This window comes from Leucopleurus acutus, assembly GCF_964270905.1.
Source record: "Leucopleurus acutus genome assembly, chromosome: 18".
NCBI lineage: Eukaryota > Metazoa > Chordata > Mammalia > Artiodactyla > Delphinidae > Leucopleurus > Leucopleurus acutus.
The window spans coordinates 63,466,145-63,493,251 of NC_139160.1; the positions used below are offsets into that span (position 1 = coordinate 63,466,145).

General features: G+C 39.9%; 1 protein-coding gene across 2 annotated transcripts in view; it reads left to right on the plus strand.

Moving 5' to 3' along the window:
- The window catches only part of GPC6 (glypican 6), a gene marked incomplete at its 3' end in the record, with an annotated part of 1,078,508 nt that overhangs the window by 970,395 nt on the left and 81,006 nt on the right, over positions 1–27,107 (plus strand). Inside the window, exons 6-7 of one of the 2 annotated variants that reach the window (XM_082859519.1) lie at positions 15,479–15,622; positions 19,741–19,770. In XM_082859519.1, coding sequence (XP_082715645.1) covers positions 15,479–15,622; positions 19,741–19,770 — 174 coding nt within the window. The remainder of the gene's footprint in view (positions 1–15,478; positions 15,623–19,740; positions 19,771–27,107) is intronic. The other variant, XM_082859520.1, reaches the window with a different exon arrangement.

A 27,107-nucleotide genomic window follows, 5' to 3' on the forward strand; every position in this document is an offset into this window, starting at 1 on the left:
AGTGCTTGAGTAACCAGGCTCGATAGTAACTGATGTTCAAAACAGCCCTAGAGAAGAGGACATGAAAACACAAAAGTGTCTGTGGTTTGAGAACATCACACACTCCTTAGAAGCAGAGCTTTCCATTGGTACGTGTGCATACGTGTTCAAGTCAACTTTTTCTATTAAAAATACTCTAAGAGGTCAGATGGACTCTCTTTCATACCAGAACGCGGATGAGACATTTTCATGGAAGTTGTCCAACCACGTTATAATATTATGGCTGTTAATAAGGCATGCACTTTGAAAAAGGCACCTTTCGTTGTAAGAAATATCTAAATCAAGAATAGAAATAATGGGAGATTCCCTGGCGGACCAGTGGTTAGGACTTGGTGCTTTCACTGCCATGGCCCAGGTTCAATCCCTGGTCAGGGAGCTGAGATCCCACAAGCCGTGAAGTGTGGAAAAAGAAAGAGAGAGAGAGAGAAAGAGAGAGAGAGAGGGAGGGAAGGAGGGAGGGAGGGAGGGAGGGAAGGAAGGAAGGAAGAAAGAGAAAGAAAGAAAGAAAGAAAGAAAGAAAGAAAGAAAGAAAGAAAAGAAAGAAAAAGAAAGAATAGAAAAAAAAGAATAGAAATAAAAAAAAAAAGAATAGAAATAATGTAGGGCATGTAAGAGTACACTCATGACAGGATACAGTCTGAAGGATCATAAAACAGTAGTACCAAAAATCTCAACTAAGCTAGAAACCAAAAAAAAAAAAAAAGAAATGTATTTGGGTCTTGACCTAGAGAGAAGGAGATGGAGTGAGTTTAGGGAGGAGAGAGAGGAGGGCAGCTAAGCTCTGTAGGAAAGAGGGATGGGAGACAGGGTCTCATCTAGGGGACAGTGTGGAGAAAGGACAAAAGCCAGCCTTTAGTATGGTGGAGAGGTTGTTAATTAGGGGGTTGAAATTTGGATAACTTTAGCAGGAAACACCAACAGGATCTGTGGATGGAATGGACATGTTCTGAAAGAGGTTTTATTTCTTCAAGGGAATGGAATTTGGAAACATGTAGTTTCATTTTCCACATAAGCCACATCCATGAAATTATGCATGAACTAAAGTCTAAAATCTATATTCTAGCTAAGAACTGGACGGTTGAATTTTTCCTTTTGCCAAGGAGCCCTCAGTCATTGTTGATAAACAGTCTTATCAAATTTGAAATTCTGGATTTCCAGACTTTGCCTGGAGCATTCGCATAACCAGCGACTTTGTTCATTTCTGATAGCAGAGCTTCCGGTGAGGCCAGAAGCTATTCCCTAATTGGGAGGCCAGACACCCTGAGGGTTGTGAAGCTCACAAATTAAAATGACTTTTTACTCCAGGATACGATTGGCAACTTCTCCTTGGAAAATCATTTACCTTATTACAGCAGTTCCTGATGGAAGTCATTCCCAGAGGCACGTTGAGAAAAGCAGCAATGTTTATAACTACCAGCTCATATGGGTTGAACGCTTACTGCCAGGACTGTACTGTGCTTTACATGGTTTATATTATGTAATATTTATAACAGTGCTTGTGATGAGATGGATCTTCCCCCCTTATCTTCCAAATATGGAAACTAAGCCTTAGAAAAGTTAAGGAGCTTACAAAGCTCTCACAGTGTTTGAAGGAGTACACAGAGGAGTGTCTGATTCCAGATCCCACGTTGCTCATCTCTGCATCTTAATGAGGCAGGTGCCTACAGAGCCAATCCCACACAAGGGCGGGATTTAGTAAACATTCACTGAATAGATCAAGTATTAAGAGAATAGGGAGGGCCGGAGGGAGAGGCAAGAGGGAGGAGATATGGGGATATATGTATACATATAGCTGATTCATTTTGTTATGCAGCAGAAACTAATACAGCATCGTAAAGCAATTATACTCCAATAAAGATGTTAAAAAATAAAAAGCAAAAAAAAAAAAAAAAAGAGAGAGAGAAAGTTCAATAGCCTTCAGTAAAAACCTGCCTGAGACGATAAGGAAACAGAGGCGGCAAAGCCAGGAGAATTCAAGTTGTCTGTCTTTCTCTCTGATTCCCTTTACGACTATACCCAGTACTTCCCACCATGCTAAATGCTAATGAAATATTTCTCTTATTAGCCTCATCATTCATTGCTTCCAACCTTTCCTCGAGCTTTAATAGTACAAAATATAAAAGTCTACTTTTTTCTCCCTTCTTCTATCTGAAGGCAGAGAGGAACACATCAGTTTCAGATATGAAATTCCTCTCCTCTAATGCAGCAGTCCTCATCATATCTATAGGAGGGAACAGCTCATTTTTTTTATTGAGGTGTAGTTGATGTTCAATATTATGTAAGTTTCAGGTGTAGGAACAGCTAGTTTTTTGTACCTAATCAGTGAGATCCTGAATTACAGAGATTACAGATTAATGAAGAGACCTAGTCTCATCATGTGTGTTCAGTCTCAAATTTTAGATCTGTTTTTATAGGTAGAGTCACATCCTGTTTCCTTTCCCATTTAGCCCACAGCTAAGCTGTTTGAGGGTAAGGCACACGGATATTCCTTTCAAAAAATACGCTGGCTATTCCAAGTTGTATAATCAAGTTACAATATTTTGCTAATAACATTATGACATTTATTTCAAACTCTTGATTTGTGTGTCCTTTATATAATATTATATTATATATATTATGTAATTTATAATGTATATCATTATATTAACATATAATATTATTTATATACATATTTTTAAGACTAGGGACAATAACATATTAAAATTTTTCTTGGTTTCTTTTTGCACAATCACTCAGTAACAATGACAATCATCATGGTTACCATTGGTTGAGTACCTACTATATTTCATTCAGTAAATAGCCTTCATGTACCAGGCACAAGGAATATAGTAGAGGACAAAACAGATTCTCTGCCCAAGCATCAGTCTCTTTTTAGATGCCTTATATATTTATTTCAAATCCTACTGCAATCTTGTAAAGCCTTCATTTCCTCATTTTATAAGTAAAGAATGTTAAATTTAGAGAGATTAAGTTGCTTGTCTGCGGTCAGGCAACTAAGAAGTGGCAGAGCTGGGACTGCAGCCCAGAACTGTCTTATCCAAAGAAAAGGATTTTCCCAGCAAGCCACTGTTTCCTCAGTATGTATCTCCCCACCAGATGGACCAGATGTAGTGCAGCATTGGAGGAACCAGCCATCTAAGGGAGGACTGTTGCTTGAAGCCTGCTACTGATTATGATACTAATGATGAGTGTTTCTGACCAGTAGGGAAACCTACTGAAGAGAAACACAAGTTGTCAGTTCTTCAAGCCCCAGCCAGTGCTTATTACGTTCACCAAGTTCACAGTCTTCATCAATGACAGGAAAGGGTCCTCATTATCCCACCACTTCTGTTAACCACCCAAATCAAAGGAGTTCTGAACTTTGCAGGTTTGAGAAAATTCTCCAAAGGAAAGGAGAACTAAACTTGCTGAGTGTCTCTGCCTGTGAATTTCAGATGTGTTGATAATCTCCTTTCTATCCTATCAGGGAAGATGAAACTGATCTCACTATATATAATTTAACTGTATTAGGAATAATTTCAAACCTAATCCAGGAAAAGATTGGTTTGTCAGATATAATCTAAATTAAGAAGGGAGACTTATTAAATTCCAATTGAAACCATCCATTCAACTAATACTTATTACAGACGAGGGTAGAACCCATTACAGAAGAGCAGCATGGCCTTCAGTTACTTAATTTTCTCCAGACAATTCTTTCCGAATCTACAGCTCAGATGAAGATGAAAAAAGCTAAGAGAACAGAGAGGAGAATGTAATACTTTCTGCCTTTAGCTAATGGGTCTTAGTTTCCTCATCTGTAAAGAGAGGGGTTAATGCAAATGTCCCCTTTCCAGCTCTATCAGTTTACAGCTTTATGAACATTATCTCTTCGGTAATGATTAGGTTTCTTTTTCTAGCATTCAGATATTTTTCTTATCTCTGGAACTTTTTCCTTTCAAAGCACTCAGGTATAAATAATATCCTGGGAGTTCACATGGAAAAAATATCTTCCTTCAGATATAAGAACATTGATTAGAATTAGTTCAAATAAGTACATTTTTATTCCAATAGCATTTACCATTCCTTTCTTTGAGCCCCTGTGTTACGTGTGCCCTTCTTAAGGCAGTGGGCACATTATTCCTTGTGTTATGATTATTTGTATACTTATCTTCTCCTTCCCAGAATTATAAGTTATTTTACTCACTCTTACATTCTACAGAAAACCATTCTAACGTGCCATTTTACACATGGAAGCAACGGTACATTTTGTCGAGTTGAATTCAGAACATGAAAGTATAACGCCAGAAAGACTTCAACAATAAGGAATAGAAAATACCTTAAAATATACTTTAAATTAGTCCTGTATTCTTTAAAATAGCATAAACGTTGCAAGATCAGATTTTGACGTCAGACAGCCCTGGGATCTGGTTTTTACTAGTTGTGTGAGTTGGGGCAAATTATTTCTCTGTCCAAGCTCAATTAACTCACATTCAAAATAAGGAAGTAGTATTATCTACTCATAAAGTTGTTTGAGGGTAAAATGATATAATCCATGTAAAATGCTTAGCGTGGAATTTGTCAAATCAAAACTACTCATCGAGTTAAGTATTTTCATTGTTATTATGGAAAATGCCTATGCTACGTAAATTCTAAAGAGCTTTGACTCTTTCTAAAGAGCTAATTCTAAAGAGCTATTTCTAAAGAGCTAATTCTAAAGAGCTATTGCCTCATCCATGATGGTCTGTCAGCTTGTCACTAGCATCTAAGATCAGAAGAGCAGATTTGAGAGTCACACACCTGCATTTGAATCCACTCATGCATGGCATTATTTTCAATGGCAGAGACTCACCTGGAAAGGGACATATATTTCTGCATGGCCTACGACATGGCACGTGGCACTGAATAAACATCTCATCAACAAGGCCTTTGGGGGAAAGTGGGCTTGAGGGCAGAGTGGAGTGGATGGAGGTGATGACAGCAGCCCAACTCTTGTCCATGCCTATCGGTGGCACTAATGCCAGCAGAGCAAAGGGTTTTAGAGGAATGTCAGCGGCCTCAGCCTAACCTCACATTATTCTTACATGAAGGGGATAATTGGCCTATTCCCTTGACAAGTGGTTCCGTCCCTTCTGCCTGATCTCTGAGAAAAAAGCACACGGCCCTTCACTTTATAAAGCCTTGAGTTCTATTTCTATTTCCTCTTTCGTTTTGAAAAGAGCAAGTTCTCAATGACTTCTAGATTCAGAATACTTTTTCTGTTTATTCAAATTTCAAAGCTAGTATTCTGCCCGCCAGTTCTCACTTATAATATTCCACCAAGAAGCAGTGACCTTGAAACATCTTTGATTTCTTCATTTCTCTACAGAAAACCAGAATCTGTTTCTTTCCTGTGTGTTAACATCACTGGACCACAAAGCCAGGTTTTTCAGATGCTAGATACAAGGTGGGGGAAAAGACACCTTTTCTTATAAAGCAAAATGAAGGTTTGAAAAAGAATGCTTGTGACGCATTTATAGGAAGTGCATCCAAAGCGAGATAGTTTTAACTTTCTTTCCACGTAAAAGGTTTTTTTTTTTAAAAAATGTTTTTTCTCCTTTTGATTATAAAGGGAAACTCCTGATTATCTCTAACCTTTGGAAATTTATCTTAAGATTTTTTTTCACTTTAACTTCAGGGCAAAAATGAGAAGATTACATTTAATGAAGTCTACTCAAGAATAGGTGATGGAAACTCACTTCACTTTTTAACACTCAGTGTGTTCTTAGAAACAGAGCAAGATACCCTCCTGCTTTCCTGAAAGAAAGTCTTCTTCCAACCTCCTCCTGCCTTGACAGAGGAGAAACTGCTTCCCTAGAGCCATGCTTCCCATGGGCAGCAGACTACTGCATTAGAGGAACTTCAGTGGCCTCTGACCAGTTTCACAAATACACAGTTATCCCCGACTCTTAGCACTTTCCTTCTACTCGGGACTATGCGGTATGGTTTGATCCTGATGGAGTCATTACCCCAGCCAGCCTGTAGTTAAACGTGTGAAGGAGTTACCTCTGTGAGTTTATAGCAACTCGTGCTGCCAGAAACTTTGGAATTACATATGGCTTTCTGTGGGTCTTCTTTTTCTAACACATTTTACTCCCCTCTTTTATTTTGCCTCTTATCGTCCCAGAATATATCTTAAACATCCGCCAAATAGCTGAGGTGCCCTTTGAAAATCAATCATTTCTTTATTAATACATGTAATCTGTTAACTAAACAGAATGTTTTTAAAACACGGGGTTCATGGGGATAGGTCACAAAAAGAGTTCTTGTGTAGAAAATTTGAAACATCTCAGACACAATTTTCTGGGTTGGCTACAGCAAAGGTAGGAGTTTTCATCCCAAATCTCTCTCCAGCCCAGATTACTCTCCTGATTACACCTGTTTATCCAACTGCGTGCTACACACTGGCACCCGCCACCTCAGACACACCTGTCCAAAACCAGGCTCACTGTCCTCCCATTAACCCTTCCTTCCCCAGCTTTCTCCATCCCAGAGAACGTCCCCCCCCCCCTCCAGCTCTTGTGTCCTAGCTAGACACCCAGCTGACCCCTCAACTCCCCCCATCCCCTTGGCCCTCACAGTCAATCCATAATGAAACCCATTAAGCGGTCATTCTAAATTTCTTTTGAATCCATCCACAGTGGCTCCCCTAATTTTATCATCTCAGCACATGGATTATAGCCTCCTAATTAATTCCCTGCCTCTGGCTTTCCCCTACTCCAATCCACTCCCCACGCTGTAGCCAGAGAGATTGCTGAAAATGCAAATATGTTCACATTACTCCCCTGCTTAATATCTTTCCATGGTTCCCCGTTACCATTTGAATAAAACCCAGACACGTTCCTGCACGATGAAGTCCTCGGCCTGCCCCTCTGGATCCACCACTCACCACTCTCTCCACCTTAAATTATTCAGGTAACTGTTGAGCACCGATTGTCTGCCGAGCCCAGTGCTAGACGCTGTGGACATGGTGGTGAATAAAACCAACAACAGAGCATGAGTCCTAGTAAAAGTTTTAGTCTAGGAGGTGAGAGAACCTCTGTGTGCACCAGACGTACAAATGGCCTGGGCTCTGTTGCTTGGAAGAAGCATCCTTTCTCATCTCTAAGTTTTTGCATGTGCTGTTGTTCCCCATCCTGAAACATTCTTTCTCTCCTCCCCATTCCCCCACCCCAAATACACAGCATTCACCAGGCATAATCCAACTATTTCTTCACTCTCCTGGCAAGATTCAGTGTTATACTGGGAAGTGTTTGTACAACCAGCTCTCTGTGCAAAAAACATGCTAGCTTATAGTGTTTGCCAATTTCTGGGGTGTAAGTTTCAAGCTACCAACATGATGTCAACTGAACATAGTAGCAGACCACAATGTAACATTTTCCCCCTTACGGGTACACTTGGCATACTTGGCATACATAACCACAGGAGCATAAATAATGGTAAAATAATTAGGAAGTAATGAATTTTCAGTATATATTACCTTTGATTTTAGTATAATTTATATGATTTTAAGTGTATACAGTCTAACTTTTAATAATCACTCTGTTTAATGACTGGCTTGCAAAATTCCTGAAAATTTAACACGTGGTCTTGTGAGCCGGTTCCAGCACATGGCTGCTCTCCTGAGATGCTTTCTCTGACTGTCCGGTCTGGGTTAGCTGCCTCCTGTGGGTGCTCCCATAGCATTTACTACATTCTATTCTAATTGCCTGATTTCTTGTCAGAACCCTCATGAGATCAGGGACATGTCCAGCTGACACATCCCCAGCACCTAAGTCTGGCCTTAGTGACACTCTACAAAGATTCGTTGAATAGTAGTTTGAATAAATGATACAGAGCCAGGCTGTTGAAATTTACACATGTATGTAAATTCTGCAAAGTGATCTTAAAGAATTGCTTTCAACCTTGTAAACAAAGAGCGTATGAAATAACAATTTAGTGAGGCCAACAGAGTTAGGGTTTTTTTCTCCCCACACTCAAAATATGTTTTGTTCAGCTCCTTGTCACTCCTCCCTGCTCACCATTTTGGAGGCAATAGCAAGGTGTTCTGCTGTTGAAGGAATGCAGAACCTTCCGGGAAAAAAAAATCATCTTCTCCAGCAAATGGAAGGAATTTGCTTTTATTGAAGAAATGATTTTAGGAAGTATGCAACCCATCTGACAGATTTTTCTGAAAGCAAGCTGCATAGGCAGCAGGAGTAGATGTTTAAATCCTTGAAACCGACACAATCACTGGCTTTTGAAAACTGAAGCCGGTGAACGCAAAGTAGCCAAAACCGAAAGTGCTAACTCGACTTGATTCAGTCCAACCCAGAATTCTTTACACAGAATCCTGGACCCATCCAGGGACTCTGAGTTTGCTAGAGAGCTTGGCCAAAGGACCACTGTAATCAATCTTTAAGGAAACAAAAGCATGAATCAGAGAGCAAAGAAAAAGAGAGGCAGAGCTGGAGAGAGGAAGTAGGGGGAGAGGGAAGGGAAGAGGAAAGAAGAGAGAGAAGAGAGATTATTCGGAGTCAGAGGATGAAAGCCTGTTTTCTTGAAAGGCAATCCATCAGGAAAATTGGCACACTAATAAAAGTAAAAAAATAAAATAAAAAATGCTGATTCTTAAAATGTATGATGAGTATAATGACTTTATATCTAAAGAAAGAAGTCATTATTAAAATGTTTTAAGTTTGTATTCAGGAAAACACTCCTTAGGATATTAGCAGATTGTTGTTAGGAACCAGAAAAAAATGTGCAAAAGTGAGGCCCTGGGGTGTCTAGTTTAATCTTGCGTCATGGTGATGATGGAGCTCTCCTTGCTACCGCTTCTAATGAAATGGGTTTTTTGATATTTTAACTTACTTGCAGCTGTTGAATGAGGATATGTGGACGCACCCTTGACACCCATTTCAGTCTTCACGTTTCACTTCCGCTTTGCGAACAGGCCCCCAGCTCTGAGCTGAACCTAGATGATGAGTAACTGGGCTGTGATACAACTGTGTGCAGGCTCTGCTGCTTTTTACAGGATGGGGAGATCGGGAAGCAGCCGCTTCTCTCCAGAAGACCTGCTCTCAGCTCGCCTACCAACAGTTAGAGCCAAGCCTATTTTATACACGAAGTCTTCTGCTCTCTAATTGTCCCATCAAGCACAGCAAGTAGCTATTATCAGATGAGCAAGAAACCAGCTTTTTTAAACAACAAGGTCCTGCTGTGTAACACAGGGAACTGTATCTCCTGGGATAAGCCATTATGGAAAAGAATATTTTGAAAAAGAATGTATATATGTGTAAAACTGAGTCACTTTGCTGTGCAGCAGAGATCGGCACATAATAAAGCAACTATACTTCAATTAAAAAAAAAAAAGAAAGAAACCGGGGGCTTCCCTGGTGGCGCAGTGGTTGTGAGTCCGCCTGCCGATGCAGGGGACACGGGTTCGTGTCCCGGTCCGGGAAGCTCCACAACGGGAGAGGCCACAGAAGTGAGAGGCCTGCGTACAGCAAAAAAAAGAAAGAAACCGGATTTTTTGGTTCTAGGTATCAGTTAAACCAAGTTGGTGATTTGGTTTTGCCTTAAGTTGGCACAGTAAGTGGAGTATAGGAGATATCTTTTTTTTTTTAATATGGATGGATAATTCATCGTATTTTCTGAAGCCTAAGGAAGAAGGGTTCAACTTTGATTTTGAGATAACTGACTGCTGAGATACGTGTATGAAACACATAGCCCTGAGTCTGGTCCATCATAGACACTCAATAAGTATTATTTCTCTTTCCTTTCCTGTCTTTTCTTTCTCATTACAGAAATCTACCTCCTAATTGATTTCAATAAATGTTTGCAAAAGGCAGAAATTATAACTAACAATTTTACTTATAATCTTTCATTTCTGATTTTTTAAACACATACTGTGTGCTAGGAACTCTTACAGATTCTGGGATACAATGGTGAACAAAATGTATAAGGTCTTATTCTTCATAGATCTTAAATTATTCACGCATCACTCTGCATAGTCCCTAGATTTGATTTGTTACCTGTTATTGTCCTATTTGATTATAAATTACGTCAGTAAAGTAATAGTACATCTTTTTACCTCATTGCTTCAGTGTCTTTTCTACGTATCATATTATTTTATCTTCACAACAGCCTTGAGATTTGGGGACAACATAGTACCCCTGCGCCACACAGGTGTAAGGAGAAGGACGGAAAGCAGGACTCCAAGCTTTTAGACCCTTATTGGTCACCCTCCTATTATACTTGACTCTCGTGAAAGAAGTGGCCACACTTGGACAAAATATATGTAGAGCCCATCAGATGTGATAGCTTCTGTTTCCTTGGGAACAAATGGGATAGATTTGAATTCCCCAAGTGGTCATCTAACAAACAGTTCACTCATTAACACTCTAATGTAAATTAGAATGTAATAAGTAAATAAAACATCACTCTCAAAACATCAAGTCCAATTAAATCTAGGTAGCATAAACTGTGACCCCTACTACTATACAAGATTAGAGTTTTGTTTGCAAATTTCAAAATGATGTATGGGAATAGCAACATCTTTCGCACCAGAATAAAAACCCACTGAGTAGAAACTGAGAAGATAAATTTTTAAAAAAACACACACACGGGCTGAGACAGGACCGCTGTGCAGCCGTTGCTTCTCAGATTGCCAGTAATGACTTCGGTGAATGTATAATCAACCTGCAGAACGTAAAGGGGACAGGGAGGTAAAAGCTTGGATGCCTCTGAAAAAGTGCACACTGTGTTATTTATTTTAAGGAAATCTGTTAAGATGCTGCGATGTTCTTAAAGGAATAATGCTTGTACTTGGAAACCTGAGAGAGCACTCCAACCTGTTCTCACCACACCCCCTCTCTTTCTTGTTTCTCCAAACAATAAAATGTCTCTTCTTTCAGCACTTTCTATCTTTAAGGTCAGCTTCTTTCATCTCAGAATGCCAACATACTGCAGAGACGTTATCTTAGTAATCCTCTTAAGAGAGAGGATTCCCAAGCTGTATATTCCCGAAATCTACAGGTTTTGCGAGTCTGCTAGGTGGGAAGGATAATTTCTTTGTACCTCTGTAGCATCTGTCTACACTGGGACTTCCAAATACTTTTCCAAATTATCTAATTATCCTTTTCAATGTTCCTTGGAGGGAGCCAGGCAGGAGGTAGTACTGATTCTATTTTTTCAAGGAGCAGAGCTAATGATTTGTTCCACGACAAGGTGACTTAGCCTGAAGCCATATCCTCCGGAAAGTTCTGTTGTAAAGAGAAGACCTGTATAATATTTCTTCTCTTGAGTTAAAGGTAGTGGAGCGGGGAGTGGCTTCACAAATACCTCTAGGTAAGTACAGTTACATCTGAATCACTTCTCCTCTTAGCTAATTAGAGCAGACTACCCAGTGTGTCCTGGTATGTTCCCTGGAACACCTTGTAAGAATTCCTGGAGAACCCTTGGCCAGATAGTTTTTGGAAAACACTACAAATGAGCTTCTTCCTTTTGACGAGTCAAAACACATGTTACCCTGATGAAGCCCTGCTAAGGTACCCCATTTAACTTGGACACGTGGAATCCATTGCTTATGTAACAGCTGTTAACAGCCCGGGAAATAATATTTTGTGGAAGACATTTAAGAAACATCAGCCCAGACATTTTTTCCCCCTCAAATCTCCTTACTCAGAAAACAGAACTAGAAAGAACCGATCGCAGAATGATATAATTAGCTAATTATTATCAAGCACTTACTTTTCCAAACACTGACTTCTATTTTCCTGCCTTAGGTATTATTGCATTTTATCATCACAGCCTATCTGCGTGGTAAATAATATTATTATTCCCATTTGACAGAGGAGGAAACTAAGGTTCAGGGAGGTCCTCTGAATGCTGATGTGGCACTGGGCTGTTCTCAGCTCCTCCTGTCACCTGTCTGCATACCTGCCCTCAGTGAGTGCAGCCAGTTTCGGGGTTTTAAATACCATCTTTAGGCTAATGATCTAAATCTGTATCTGCAGTCCTGACCACTCCCTGGGGGAGAACCTTGATCTACAGACTCATTGAAACTAAGAACTTTCCCCCTCACATTATTCCTCATCTGTTTCTACCCTTATTCAAAATACAGAATATTGGGGCACCCAGACCACCAGGAAGAAGCCTAACTGGTCCTTTATAGGAATAGAGCCCTGGACCTCAGGAGGCCCAGAACTTTGCCTAACTATACTGCTGCTATAGCAGGCTCAAAAACATTGTCTGAGACAGTCCAAATGTTCTGCATGGGAATTCCTTCTGTCAACGACCCCATGAAACCCCATGTTTGAAAAATATTTTGTCTAGCTAACAGATTGCACGTATTGAAAATGAAATTGTTAATTTTCACTTTGCATGTCATCTAAGTTATTTGACGGATATATGCTGTTTAAGATACATTCTCTACATGAGAATCATAACAGGTGTTTTAAATCATTCCCGAACAAAGACAGGGTAGCTGATGCTCTGGGATCTTTGTGTTGTTTTTTTTTTTTTTAGGTTTTGTAAGTTTCTGAAAAACAGCTCTTGATCCCTAAGCTTTGCATTTCCACACTAAAGGTTATCTCTTAAGACAATTCCCTTTCTCTAAGGGTATACTACAGTCTGTGCTGAAGGCCCTTCGTGATTCATATCTTCACATATTGTGACAGATTTCTATGAAGGTTTCCATCTGATTATGGGGTTAGGTGTTGTTTCCATAGTAATTAGAAGTCTCTGTCTTCAATTTGGATCATAGATCATAGACCCAGCAATTTCTGCACTGAAATCATCTTCAAAATCCAAGCCTGATATAGATAACAGAAAGCTACCAGCAGAAAGCTATATTGACTTACCTATGTTCTATCGTTATAATTAACACTCTCCCCAAAAAACAAAAAAAAAATCATACAACTGGTAAGGTTTTTTGTTACAATGAAATATCTCCCCTGGGGCACTAATATTCTTTCAGGGAATTTCTTGTTCCTTTGATTTAACTTAAGCCAGTGAGCCAGGTTCTTCCCAAAAGGCAAATTAAGAAGGTCTGTCAACTCTTTCCATGTGCCCAGCTTCAAGAAATCTCAGCAAAGCCATTAATATTGTTTTGCCCTAGGCTTTATACTTTTTAAAAGTCAGCTGTCATTTTCGAAGCAATCCAGAATAGCACACTCAACCGAACCCTGGAGCTTTGGAAATGCTAATGCCCTCCATCAGCAACGACCTTGCCGCTGGGAGGTGATTTAGGCGGTGGGCAGAAAGGGGCGCACTAGCTTTATCACACTGGTTTACACCATCGGCTTCAGAAATTGTGTGAGAGAAGAATAATCAATAGTGTGTTAAGGCCAACCTCGAGGAATGCCAAGACAAAGTGCTCCCTCTTTGCAAAGTGCTGAGTGGAAGGAGAACTTTTGAATACAGCAAAGGAGAAATCAGCTGTAGTGGTAAAACTAAATGAATTGTGTCTCAGGATGGAATTTGGCATTGGGAATGGCACTCAGGAGCCCTTGCGTACTTCAGTGGAATCCCATAATATGCCTGATGAAAAACGCTTGTTTTGGACTTAAACAACACAGAGTCAAATAACAAAACCAGAAGGAATGCATTCCAAACACACACGTGTACTTCAAGAACTGGATGACAGGGTCCCGAAAAGTTTACTGAAAGACGTATCCAGGGTAGAATCATCTCCTGTGTAGAAACGGAAGAAACGCAAAGTTGAACGTCATCAAAACTTCCGGAAAATGGGGCTTCCCTGGTGGCGCAGTGGTTGAGCGTCCGCCTGCCGATGCAGGGGACACGGGTTCGTGCCCCGGTCCGGGAAGATCCCACATGCCGCGGAGCGGCTGGGCCCGTGAGCCATGGCCGCTGAGCCTGCGCGTCCGGAGCCTGTGCTCCGCAACGGGAGAGGCCACAGCAGTGAGAGGCCCGCGTACCGCAAAAAAAAAAAAAAAACTTCCTGAAATATTACTGGATTTCCTGTATTTCTGTCAAAGGGATTATCTCTTGATAACCAGCAGAGAGTGCGAAGCTTCTAAAATGGGCAAAGGAGGTATCCCCACACCACCCTGAGTAAAACCACTGTGGAAAAGAACTAGCAGCTTGGTCCCTGAGATCATTACAATAGAATGTTTGATTTCCCCTGGCAGCCCTAATTGTGTCATGAACAGCTGTCAACAACAAAATTAGAGGAAACTGTCATTATAGAGAAATTATCCACATTTGCTTGTCCTATTTCCACATCATTGCTCTAGCGAGTGTTTTCAAAGAATTCTTCTATTAGAGGTTTTCATTACTCAAAGAGGAGACACTCAAGTTATTGGCCTTATATGCTATACATGAAATACATTTGTCACAGTAACAAGAATCCCAAACGAATGTTTCTTGAATGCCAAATTCAAGTACATGAAAATGTCTGGGACATAATTTCTTTAATCCTGAAATCATCCTATGAGGTAACTATTACAATTCCTACTTTTAATACAGTCCATTCTCATTATTTGCATAGTTGTGTTCTGTGAGTCACCACAAACCCTGAATTAGCAAATACTGAACGTTGCTCCTACTAGAAATACAGGGTTGGGTTCCTGCAAGCTTTTAGTCACATTTTCATCAACCAGTCAATCCATAACCTTGTTTTAGGCGTGTCTCTCCTGAAAGATACCTTACTTGATACATATTGTTGATACGTTAACATTGAACTCACAGCCAGGTGCACTGTAACTCATGCCTGAATTAAGTTTATCTAACACACAGTTTTCTCCGAAAGGCACATCACAGCCTTAGGAACACTAGACAGCACTTTAGCCCTACGGCCGCGGGCTGTTTTATACTGGGAAATCACCAAGTAAAACACAAAAGTATGGAAAAAATGTGGCACTAAATAGACCACCAAAGAGACGTGCGTTTACAGCTTGAGAGCCGAAGCAAGAAGGCACAGCTTCTCCTTGTTGCAGCTGTGAACATGCACTTTGCCGCTCTCCCCATGTCTGCAGAAATGTTTTGAGTATTGATTTGGGGATTACAAATTAATTTTAGTGAATACAATCTTCCCTCGGTATCAGCAGGTGATTAGTTCCAGGAGCCCCCGCAGATCTCAAAATCACATTTGATCCGAGTTTGTTTAAATTTGCAGATGCGAAACCCATGGATACGGAGAGGGTCCACTGTAGGCAAATTCACAAAAACGGAATCTGTAAATAATGAGGATTGACTGTATACGTAGAAAATAAGAGTCAGGCCATAAGTCAGTCACTCTGTATCTGACGGAGTAATTCTGTTTCATTGGTGCTTGTATTTGTTTAAGTTTCAAGATCAGAGTTTTTTTGGAGGTAACAGTTCCATGAAAAATGTGGAAGCCAGTGCACTGAATGCTTTGGCGTCATAATCTTAGGAAGAAACTCACTGTATAACTTTCGTAACCTTTCAATGGTTCTTCCAGGTCTTTCAGGGATGTGGCCAACCCAAACCGGCTCCAGCCCTCAGATCTGCTCGCTCAGCTCCCGAAAATTTTAATACACGGTTCAGGCCTTACAATCCTGAGGAAAGACCAACCACTGCTGCAGGCACAAGCTTGGACCGGCTGGTGAGTCCTCCCGTTGCGGTTACTTTCTGTTACCAGGGTTATTCTTTAGAAGAGGTGATGGGATTCTGAAAAAGCTGGTGGTAAAAGTCATCTGATTCTTACGTCTGCTCCTGGTCTTAATTAGAATATTGAAAAGTAATGAGATCTTCCTTTTAGGTCAAGAATTAGATTATTTAAGAAGTCTTATCACTATTAATCCACTCATACAATGGCCAAATTTTCAACTCCATATTTCTTCTGAAATATTAATTTGGAGATTAGGTTCCTATATCTTGCAGAGGTATAACTACAATAGCACATTTTTTATTCAACTGCTTCAGTTATTTATTCAATTATGATACAGTGTAACTTTATCATGAATGTTCCTTATATGTAAGGTTTCTGTTTGAAAAATCTTGCCAAGAGACCCCAAATCAATACTACTACCATTTTTTTTCTTTTTTATGTGTCTTTTAAAAGTTGGAATGCTTAGAAATAGTCACTCTTTGATCCATTTAAACGTGTGTCAGGGGACCAAACATCTATCATTGAAGCAATTTACTTGGAGATTACAACCATAAATATAGTAAATGCAATTGTTAATGTGTTTCAAACATCAAATTTTGCTATAAAAAATGAAAAGCTCATAATTTCAAAGAAATACTGCCCAATCGTTTTCAATACAATTTATAGCACTATAAACAATTTATATACCTGTAATTGTTAGTGCCGTTAATGTTGCTTCGCCAATTATCTTGATGCAAAATTAACAAATCAAAGCCTTAAGGTCATAAAACACTTGAACCACATCTGATTATGTCATATAAACTCAGATCTCAAGGGTTTCTGGTTATGAAAATACTTTTATTAGTCACTGTTATAAATTACTGTATCATTTTAGCTAATATCCTTCTATAGTATAGAACTTATAAGATTAAATTGGTAGCATTTGGCCTCATACTAAGTACATCTCAGCATTTCTCTCTATAAAAATCAAATGTGCTTACAACACAAAGACCTATCCACGAGGTGTCAAAGTGAAGGGGTAAGTGGAGTCATTAACCGCTAAATTGTTATAAACTTATTACTGTTCATTAGCAAATAAAACCCCCTCTTCGGTGTAGGTTTTGAAAAAGGGATCATTTGGGTAATTGCTTCAACCTCGTACTTTACCTTAGTTATATCTATTCTCTATTCACAATTTCAGGAAAAGTTTAAAATTAGTCACCTTTTTTCTTTTAAACAAACAATTAGATTCCACCAAACAACCAGCCAGTTGTAAAGAAATGGTGGTTTCATTAGATTCCATTGTTTGGGTTTTTATTTTACAAATTCCTTTGCATGTCAAGGTCCTTTTAACCAGAGCACAATTTGTGAGTAGGGGTTTGACCTCCGTCTCTCTCGCCCCTTTGTTTTTTGTGTTTTGCTTTTCCTATTTCAGTTGGCTCTAACTTAGTTAATGAAACAATTCAGGCTTTTCAGAATTTTTATGAACTCTCATATCAGAACTGGGCACAATGCAAGATGAATAAGTTTTAGAGACCTGCTGTACAACCATTGTACTGCAGATAGCAGTACTGTATCGGTTAAGAGGCTAGATCTCAGGTTAAATGTTCTTACCTCAGGAAAATAAAATTGGAAATCAAATGGAGTATATTATCCACTTAGTTAAAACTGCATTGATTTTGAGCACTATAATGACATCTATGACTACTAATTAATTTTTTTGCCTTTGAAACAGAAGCACAGTATTCTTTCCTACCAGGAGAAACACACACACACACACACACACACACACACACTCCAACGGGAAGTAGGACAAGAAAAATACTTTTCTCAAGGCAACGGTATTTATACAATTCAGTACAGCTTGAATTAAACATCAACACCTTGAGAATTTCACAGGATGTTTAAAATCTAGTAGATATGAAAATTGGGATTTGAACCTTTTATAAAGGAACTTCATTGGTCATCCTCAAAGTGCCCCAAATACAAGGGTCTTGAGGAATCTTGGCAAATAGGAAAGTGATTTAGGATCTTCTATTTTACGCACCCCCAAGATACATTTAATCATTTTTTAAAAGAATTAGTAATGGTTAATCATATGATCATGAGAAGAGGACCAAACTCAAGGTACATAAGGACCAGAGTGAGTGCAGAAGAATTTAAATCAATAAGCCAATTTTATTCTAAAATATTCTCTGACAGCATATGGTACCTACTTCCTCGTAGGCGTGGCTCCAGGCTCTATCAGGGAGAATGGCAGTTTTGTTAATTTTTTATTCAGTTAAATTCTGATTCCTTCCCAGATTGTAAGAATTAGCGATTTGTAATTCACAGCCAGTCATAAACCTACCTGGAGACACTTTCCCAGCCCCTGAGACCAAGGGACTGTTTCCACGTAAAAAGGAGCTATACAGGGTTATTCTCGAGACACACAAGCTAATCCCGAAGCTAACATCAGAATCTCCATTTTGCGGCCGTTTGTTCCCCTAAATCTTTCGTCCCTTTGCAGGTTCAATATAGTTCTGAGTAGTGGAAAGGTTGGAGCAGTTACCTTGGCCAGACAGTGCTGTGCAACAGTCAGATAAAACCATCTTCAAGATACACGCAGAGGTGATAGGTCCTGATGGGTCTGCCATATATCACTGCTTATTTGGAAAGTTTATGAACAAGTCTCAGGTTACCTACTCCTGTTTTAATTTTCCCCTGAAAAGATGTTTCCTGAATATTTATAAGAAGCGTGTGTCCCAGAAAAGAAGGATAATTGGAAAAGACTCCCTTTAATTTCTCTCAGTGTTTCAGCAGAGAAAATGCTTCAAAAGATAGCATCCCAAAGACCATCCCAATCACCCCACCCCTTTTGCCAAAAAAAATCTTAGCTATAAAGCTCTCGGAGAGTTGCTTCTTACTACCATTTAAAATTAGTACCTGTGGCATTAACTTTGGGATCTGTTGGTAAATGCTCTTATAGCAGCTATTATAAAGCAAATTTTTATGTGAAGTGGTAGTTATGGGGTTTGTTTTAGAAATAAATCTCCTAATCCCAAACTAGGTAAGCCACTGCTAAAACTTGTATAAAGTAATTGAAAGCAAAACAAAACTCTCTCTTAAAAATCTATCAGTTCCATCATTTAACCTCTTACTACATTTATAAGGAAGTTGTCAATTCTTTTATATCACTAGGAAACATTCCATGTGTTCCTTCAAAGTTATATGGGCATAAAAAACAGTTTAGGTGTAGCTTTCAGACATACTACCCTAAAGTTATTTTTATTATCCAATAATGAATGAATATACTTGTATAAATTCCGCTTCTGACGGAAAGCTGACTCCTCAGAGAATACTGAAGTCCTTCCTGCCAGCAGCCATGGTTTGTTCAAGAAATGAACAAACGCCATTAACTAACTTGATTCACAAACTGGTCCATTGTCATCTGTCTCTTCCTGTCACCAACACTCACCCTAGCAGTCCTCCTGTCCCAGCCCACTGTTACTGATTTGCAATTAAATAGACCAGAGGTGGTTACTTGAAATCGGGAAGAGATTGGTTCTCTTCCTTTTTTCTTAAATTTATACCCTGTGAATTCTCTTAAATAATGTGGTGTGAAACAGTGATTTCTTTAAAGAAAATTCCACTAGAACTTCACGGAGAGTACAGTGTGTAAAAATAAATCAACACAAAGTAGCTTGATTTTAAGATCTGAGCATACCACCCTGTTGGTTAGTTGTACAGCTCAGAATATTACAACACAACATGCTATACAGCTCCTGGACACACTTGGGCAGGGAGTGTCTGTTATTTTACTCCTGCTGATTCGTGAGAGCAAAAATATACTGTAAATTATGTGTCTTAGAGAAATATATTTTCTTAAAGTAGATTAAAAAAAACCCTAGACTTGGAAGTTAATTCATCAAGTTGTCAATGAGTTAGACCAGTGAATCTCCAGTAAGTATTCAACATCATACCATGTGTGTGCAGACTCCCAAATATTCTACTGCTCATTCTGAGGGAGTCGGGGGTGGGGATGGGTGGAATGCCAGTCTGCAACGCTAAACGTTATACCTGTGCTGTGCTATTATGTATAGAATAATCTCTCTTTCTTTTTCCTTTGAATTTGTTTTCCTCTTGCTTCCCAGAGGATTGTGTGGAGGACAATGCAACATAGTGTAAGCTTTGGTCTTCTTCTTCTTCTCATCCCCATTTGTCTTTGTATGGTCATTCCGGAGAGTTTCTGAGAAATCCCACCTCCACTTCCTCCTTCCAGATTGTCTAGAGAGAGAACACTGAACACTGTACCTGACCAACGGGTTTAAGAATGTCCTCTCTGCTTGGTGTTTATGGTTAGCAACCACTTGGTATTCTTTCTCAATGGCAAGGTTTTCAATCTCAGCTTTGTGTAAGACTAGCTCATCTGGTGGCTGATTTGAATTCTGTCCCAATGTTCAGACTGTGTATAGTCTGCCTGAAAAACTCGCTCTTCCCTGATAGAATATATTGGCTTTTTTCTTCTGTGCTGAGTGAATAATTACCTCCCTAATAATGACAACAAACCAACAGCAGCTCTCATGCATAAGGAGCTAATTTTTCCACTAGCTGGGACATAGAGAATTTAGGGGGGTAAGAAATAGTTTGTGGTATAGCTTGTTTACTCTTTGTTTTCCTACTTGAATTTACTGATATCTTTTAGAGCATTTAGGGAGAAAGCATTGGATATTTTTTACCACCAAGCGGTTTGTACTGGGCATGAGGATAGGCACAGCCAGGTTATCCTACCTGACTTTAACTTACGTATTAACTGTAATAAATTACATATTAACTGTAATAAACAGACAGTTAAGTTATCCAGTGGTTTTCATAATACCACTCTGTGCTGGTGCTACCACTTCATAAAGACCTGAACCCTCCATAGCATCATGGACCCAGAAGAGAAGATGCCTCTCACCTGATGAGCTCATTTATTCATGTAGCACACCTGTGACATCATGGTGCTACATGTCTGCCTGGCCTTAAATTTAGGCAGTGGCAACACTATGTCTAATTTTCCTCCTTTAATATTCATTTGTTTAAAAGAAAATGTCCTCTGAGTGGTATCCCTATTTATCATTCCAGCTCTCTGAGCCCAGGGCAGTTTGGATAAGGTAAGAAAGTTAAGAGGTATATCTGAAACAGGAGTACTCTGGAAGGGGAGACCTTGAGGAAGGAACAGGGAAGGCAGATAGCTCAAGGTCTCCCTGTGCTAAATGGAAAGTGGGAGAAGGAAGCATCAGTGGTGGGACAAGTCAGGGTTCTATTAGTTTGGACCAACTGATACAACTTGACTAGCTCCAGTTGACAGTGTGTGCAGGTTTTCCAGCGGTTGAACTAGTCCAATCTCCTTGTCTGATGGTTATTATGACCCTTGTAGTTTCCCCGAAAAAGAATGATGTCCTAGAACATACTGGAAAGAATGTAAAGCATAATATCGTCCCCACCCACTCCCCACGTGTGCTGGACTTCCCCGCTTGTCTCCTATAAACTTCTTTAGCTGGGCCCCCAAGATCATATGTTTATTATTGGATATGGTTCTTGCAAAAACACAATGCAATTTCTGAAATGTATTGGTGTGCCATTGGTGACAAATATGTTGTTAATATTAATACGTATAAATTTAAGTACTTGTAAAATATCATCAAGCTATACCCTTTATCTTATTGTTCAGAAACGAAATGGACAAAGCAACTCACATCCTGGCACTTTCCTGCCTGATGGTTAATCCCAGTTTCAGAGTAAAATGTTGGTCTTAAAAATGTTCTTCCATGCCTCTTTGGGACCATTTGGTGTGATTTAGGAAGTCTTAGCTGTAAGGATGCGGGAAACTGTCTGTTGTTCATTTTAAATTGCCATGGCATTTCACTGTCACCTCAAAGGATTCTGCATCCGGCTAAATCCACTATTTTGCATTTCAAAAGGATGTCAGGCTGTGGTTAAGAAACTGCTGTATTATCTAGAGCCTCAGCCACTGTCTTTAGGTGACACTGATATTTTCCATTTTCCACCTCAACACAGACACACACACAGGAAGTAGGAATTTGATTTTGCAATCTGAGATAAACTACACACACACACCTCTCAGTCTTCGCTTGGCCTGAACAGGAGAAACTAAAGCCTCCGTAACAACAGTCAACCAGATTCTGCTCTTTAATTAGTTTTCTAAAGATAAATGGGCCAAGGCCAGATTGGCTTTCAGCCTCTGCTGCAGCTGAATAAATTATGCCCCATTCACCCCAGCAAACAAACAGCTACTGCTCCATCCACTTCAGATTTGGAACTGCCCAGTCCTGCCTGAACTTGCTTTATCTATTTGCTGCCAAACCCCACTGAGACACCCTAGTTTCATTTTCAGTGAACCCTTGGCAATAACAGCAGCAAAATACAGCGAGCTTTCAAAGCGGGGAGAAAATACAAAGCGTTAAAACCAAGCCACCCAAGTTATTTGGTCTCAGTTTCTACCCTTCTCTGGGCATCACCAACAGCGTGTGGTGGCAGAGGGAGCCTCCCAACACAGGCTTCTGTCGGAGGCTTGTGGTTGATGAAGCCCACGTGGGGAATGTCGTTAAGACACGCATGTAAAATGATGGCTTATCTCCAGGATATTCTGCTTATTCCCTGGGCTTGGAGGAAGCACACATCTAATTCAACGATATACACTGTTGGAAACCTAAATGGAATGCCTGCCCCTTAGGTGGAATTTTCAGCTCCCACCCAGTGGACAGTGGACTATTTTTACATCCTTGGGAAGCTATTCTTTCAGGAATGTGGAAGCACAGTGAAATCAGAAGCATAGACCTTTCTTTCAACTCAGGCAAAGCAGTGCTTAATTGCGGCAGTCGTATACCTTGGGGAGTAACATATACCCCACTGGCTGCATTACTCCTTGGGAGATGCTGAAGCCCATTCCGCTCCACTGCTTCAAGACACGTTCAGAGACTCACGTGGATTCCAGCAATGAAATGAAGTCATGCCGCACATGTTAAAGGGGGAAAACTTTTGCACAGCTTGCTTTAGGTATAAGTGGTCTGAAATCATTTGGGGGGTAATTTTACCAGCAAAACCATTTTCAACTCTATTTTTAAACTCTCCTTTGTCCTCAGAAACATTTAAGCAAGAGCTCTGCTGACCTCTAGGTCACAAAAGTAAAATGTTACACTGTCAGACCCCAGATATGGCTGTACAGGTTTTACGTCTATTTTATGGTACGTTGATATGCTTACTTTCCCCTTCAGACATGAAAATGTCTGTCAGAATTCCTGACTTCAGCTAAACCCAAAACGATGCATTCTATGGGTATCAATCCGTCATGTATTTATTGAGTTCTCCTCTCTTGAGTAGCACTTAATAAAACTAACTAGCATGTACATTCTCCATCATCACATGTTGTTAGTGCTAGCATCATCAAAAAGGCAAGAGTTACTGTTTGCAAAAAAACATTGTTTATCAAACCAGTTAGATACACCGTGTTTCCTCCAGGGAATAGTATCTCGTATAGAGCCCCATAAAACGTTAGCCTACAGGAAGTAGGAATTTGATTTTGCAATCTGAGATAAACTACACCAATAAAGAATATATGGAAGGCTGCAATGAACATTTTGGTCCATGACTCTTTTTGAATTATGGCTTTCTCAGAGTATATGCCCAGTAGTGGGACTGCTGAGTCATATGGTAGTTCTATTTTTCGTTTTCTAAGGAACTTCCGTACTGTATCAATTTATATTCCCACCAACAGTGCAGGAGGGTTCCCTTCTCACCACACCCTCTCCAGCATTTACTGTTTCTAGATTTTTTGATAATGGCCATTCTGACCGGTGTGAGGTGATACCTCATTGTAGTTTTGATTTGCATTTCTCTAATAATTAGTGATGTTGAGCATCTTTTCGTGTGCCTCTTGGCCATCTGTTTGTCTTCTTCGGTGAAATGTCTGTTTAGGTCTTCTGCCCATTTTTCAATCGAGTTGTTTGTTTTTTTTGATATTGAGCTCCATGAGCTGTTTGTATATTTTGGAGATTAATCCTTTGTCCATTGTTTCATTTGCAAATATCTTCTCCCATTCTGAGGGTTACAATAGCCAGGACATGGAAGCAACCTAAGTGTCCATCAACAGATGAATGGATAAAGAAGATGTGGCACATATATACAATGGAATATTACTCAGCCATAAAAAGAATTGAGTTATTTGTAGTGAGGGGGATGGGCCTAGAGTCTGTCATACACAGTGAAGTAAGTCAGAAAGAGAAAAACAGATACCATATGCTAACACATATATATGAAATCTAAAAAAAAAAAGGTTATGAAGAACCTAGATGCAGGACAGGAATAAAGATGCAGGCATAGAGAATGGACTTGAGGACACGGGGTGGGGGAAAAGGGTAAGCTGGGACGAAGTGAGAGAGTGGCATGGACATATATACACTACCAAATGTAAAATGGATGGCTAGTGGGAAGCAGCCGCATAGCACAGGGAAATCAGCTCAGTGCTTTGTGACCACCTAGAGGGGTGGGATAGGAAGGGTGGGAGGGAGACGCAAGAAGGAGGGGATATGGGGATATATGTCTGCATATGGTTGCTTCACTTTGTTGTACAACAGAAACTAACATAGCATTGTGAAGCAATTATATTCCAATAAAGTTGTATAAAAAAAAAGAATATTTGGAAGGTATGTTAACAAATGAATCATCATCGACCAAATATGCACATTGAAAACATTAAACAAATGTAGCATCTTTGAGCTAGGCCGTATCCGATAGCTTGCTCTCCTTTCTTAAGCCAGAAGTCTTTGCCCATACCTTAAACAAATTAAAGAAAAACATTGCCAGTTCTGAACTGATCGGATGAAAAAAGTTCATCTGCACACTCATTCCCGTTACTTGTCCTTATTCATCTATGTAATATGTGTTTTCGGTGACCTGATTATGAAAGCCTGAATACACAAGCCATACTAAACTGCCCTAATCATACCATTTAAAATATGTGTTCATGAGAGGTATCAGTGGACACAGATCTTTCATTAAATTATTGAGCGGCTTATGGAAAAGCTGCAGTCAGTTTTTCCCATAGCTGTCTGAGATATTTGCACCATCACGCCACAACTCCCAGATGTGACGTTCACGCTTATGAGAAATAGAGCTGAAGAAATGGGATTTTTCATAAATACCAGTTTTGATGTATTTGCTGTATAATCAATCAGCTTTTAACTGACTCTGGGGCCCATGGAATACATTTTAAAGCACTGGGAATTTGGCTATTCCCATAACATACTTGGACACTCTTTACTGCGAGCGTTAAACCTCAGGCATAAACATTGTAGAGAAAACCAGATGAAAAGAAACCTGTTTGAGGGAAAATTGACTTCCCTTCATAAATGCTGAAGGTAGATAGAAACGTATCTTCAATACACAATAATTTTATTACTTAAGCTCATTCACGGTTATTATTGTCAAAGGCTCTGACTTCATGGCTATTTTCTTGCATCTAAAAGACTGGCCAAGCTATTAAAACAGACAAACAAAAAAAGACAAGTTGACAGTCAATGAACGAACCAGCTGCTGTAACAGGACCACTATATTGCTGGCTAACGAATAATTTTTTGGAAGCTGGGTTTGTGTAATATCTTTAGAAGCTTTTCCAACATTCTGTTGATCTGGAGGCACTGAAGCCAGGCACTGAAGCAGCCAGGCACTGAAGCAACTACAAACAACCCCCAAAATGGCTCACAAAACACAGGTTTATTTCTTGTTCGTAGCAAGTGTCCGCCGTTCGGTCGGCTGCGGGTCAGGTACACATGGTCGTCACCCTCACTCCGGGACACGGGGTGACAGTCAGCCATTATCTGGAGCTTTGCCTGTTACAGCAGCAGGGGAAAGAGAGACCGTGAGTCTCCACCTGGAAGGGACACAGCACAATGTTTCCATCTGGTCGACCAAAGCAGGTCACATGACCAAGCCTACTGTCCAGGAGGCAGGGACGTATGTCCCTCTGTGTCTCACACAGACTGAAAATGGACACGTTTGTGAACAGAAATATTATCAACCCCAAATACAGATGACCAAGGCAAGATTTTTAAATCGATAAAAATCTATTCATTACTCTCTGAGACAAACCTTTCATGAAAAACAAAGAGAAATTCATCATTCATTCAACATATATTTACTGTGCTGTAATATGGGCCAAGTATAAGTGGCTAGAACATAAATCAAAGAGCTCACAACACTTTGGGCGATGGCAGATCAAGCTAGCTCTCATTTAAATCAGACCATGGTCAGGTGAAGATTGCATTTAAAGGTTTTTAGAAATCTAAGGGAATTCTAAATCCTTGTTACAAAGGGAGTGTCTACATTGCCCTAGGAAACCAGCGTCCCTTTATAAGTCACATTGATTTTTAGCATCGGATGGCTATTTCTCCTACCCAAACTTCAAGTTCAATCATCATTCAACCAGAGCAAAGGAGTCCCACCCCAGTAGCCCACCAAGACAGTATCTCAGAGGAGGATGTAGAAGCTGTTGCCAGTGAGTAGGAGAAAAAGAGCAATAGGAAAACAGAACGAGCAAAGACTTTTTTATTACCGTCATTTAAATGTCTTTCAGATCCAGACTGTGTATTTTTTAAAGGAACCTTCGATACTGGATGTCGTAAGGGCTGCTCGTGTCTGACTTGACGTCATGTGTGCTTAGGCAAAGCAATTTTTCTGCTCTTCTCCTTTCTGGGCCAACCTAGTTGGAGCAAATCAAATTGTTCCCCCTCTTTCTTCCTTTCATACATCATCATTTAAGATCACCAAGAATTCGAGTTCCGGAACCTGCCTTTGTCTCCTTTTACAATATCTGTTTATTTCTGAATAGCATTCATGACGGAGAACACTTTTCGCAGGTTAATCAGGGAAAGTGCACAGGCTGACAGCAACAGCAAACTTATCGATTGCAATGAAAGTCTCAGGAATGTGTGTGCCATTGGCTTCTGCGTGGAATTATTTTCAAAATCATAGAGCTCTGATTCAGCTGGTAGAAAAATTACAATATAAATTCAAAAATTATTTATGTGTAATGAGGCAGGAAGGGAAAACAATGACTTGGTAAGTTTTCTTCTAAGGGATTTGAACCTAAGAAAACTCTTCAAAGCAGCCTGAATTCATTGCAGTGAAGAACACTCATCCCTGCACTTGAAAAAGCCTAGCGTTTCCTTTGTTCGTTCTTTGCAGCTCCTTGAGTGCTAGAGAAAAGGGGTAAACACGAAGCAGCTAGACCGGCTCTGGGAAGAAAACAGAAAGGTAGCAAACTGCCTTGATTGATCTCCTCACGTAAAATCGAAAAACCCAGGAGCAATCTTTAGTGTGAGACATGTCCTCATGAAAATGTTTCCAGTTACTCAGGAAAATCAAATCTTCTTTATACAGTAGTCTTCAAGGAACAAGAAATATTTCATTAGGATTTTAATGGTGAGGGCTCGAGTGAAAGAAACTTCATCCTCTCTTG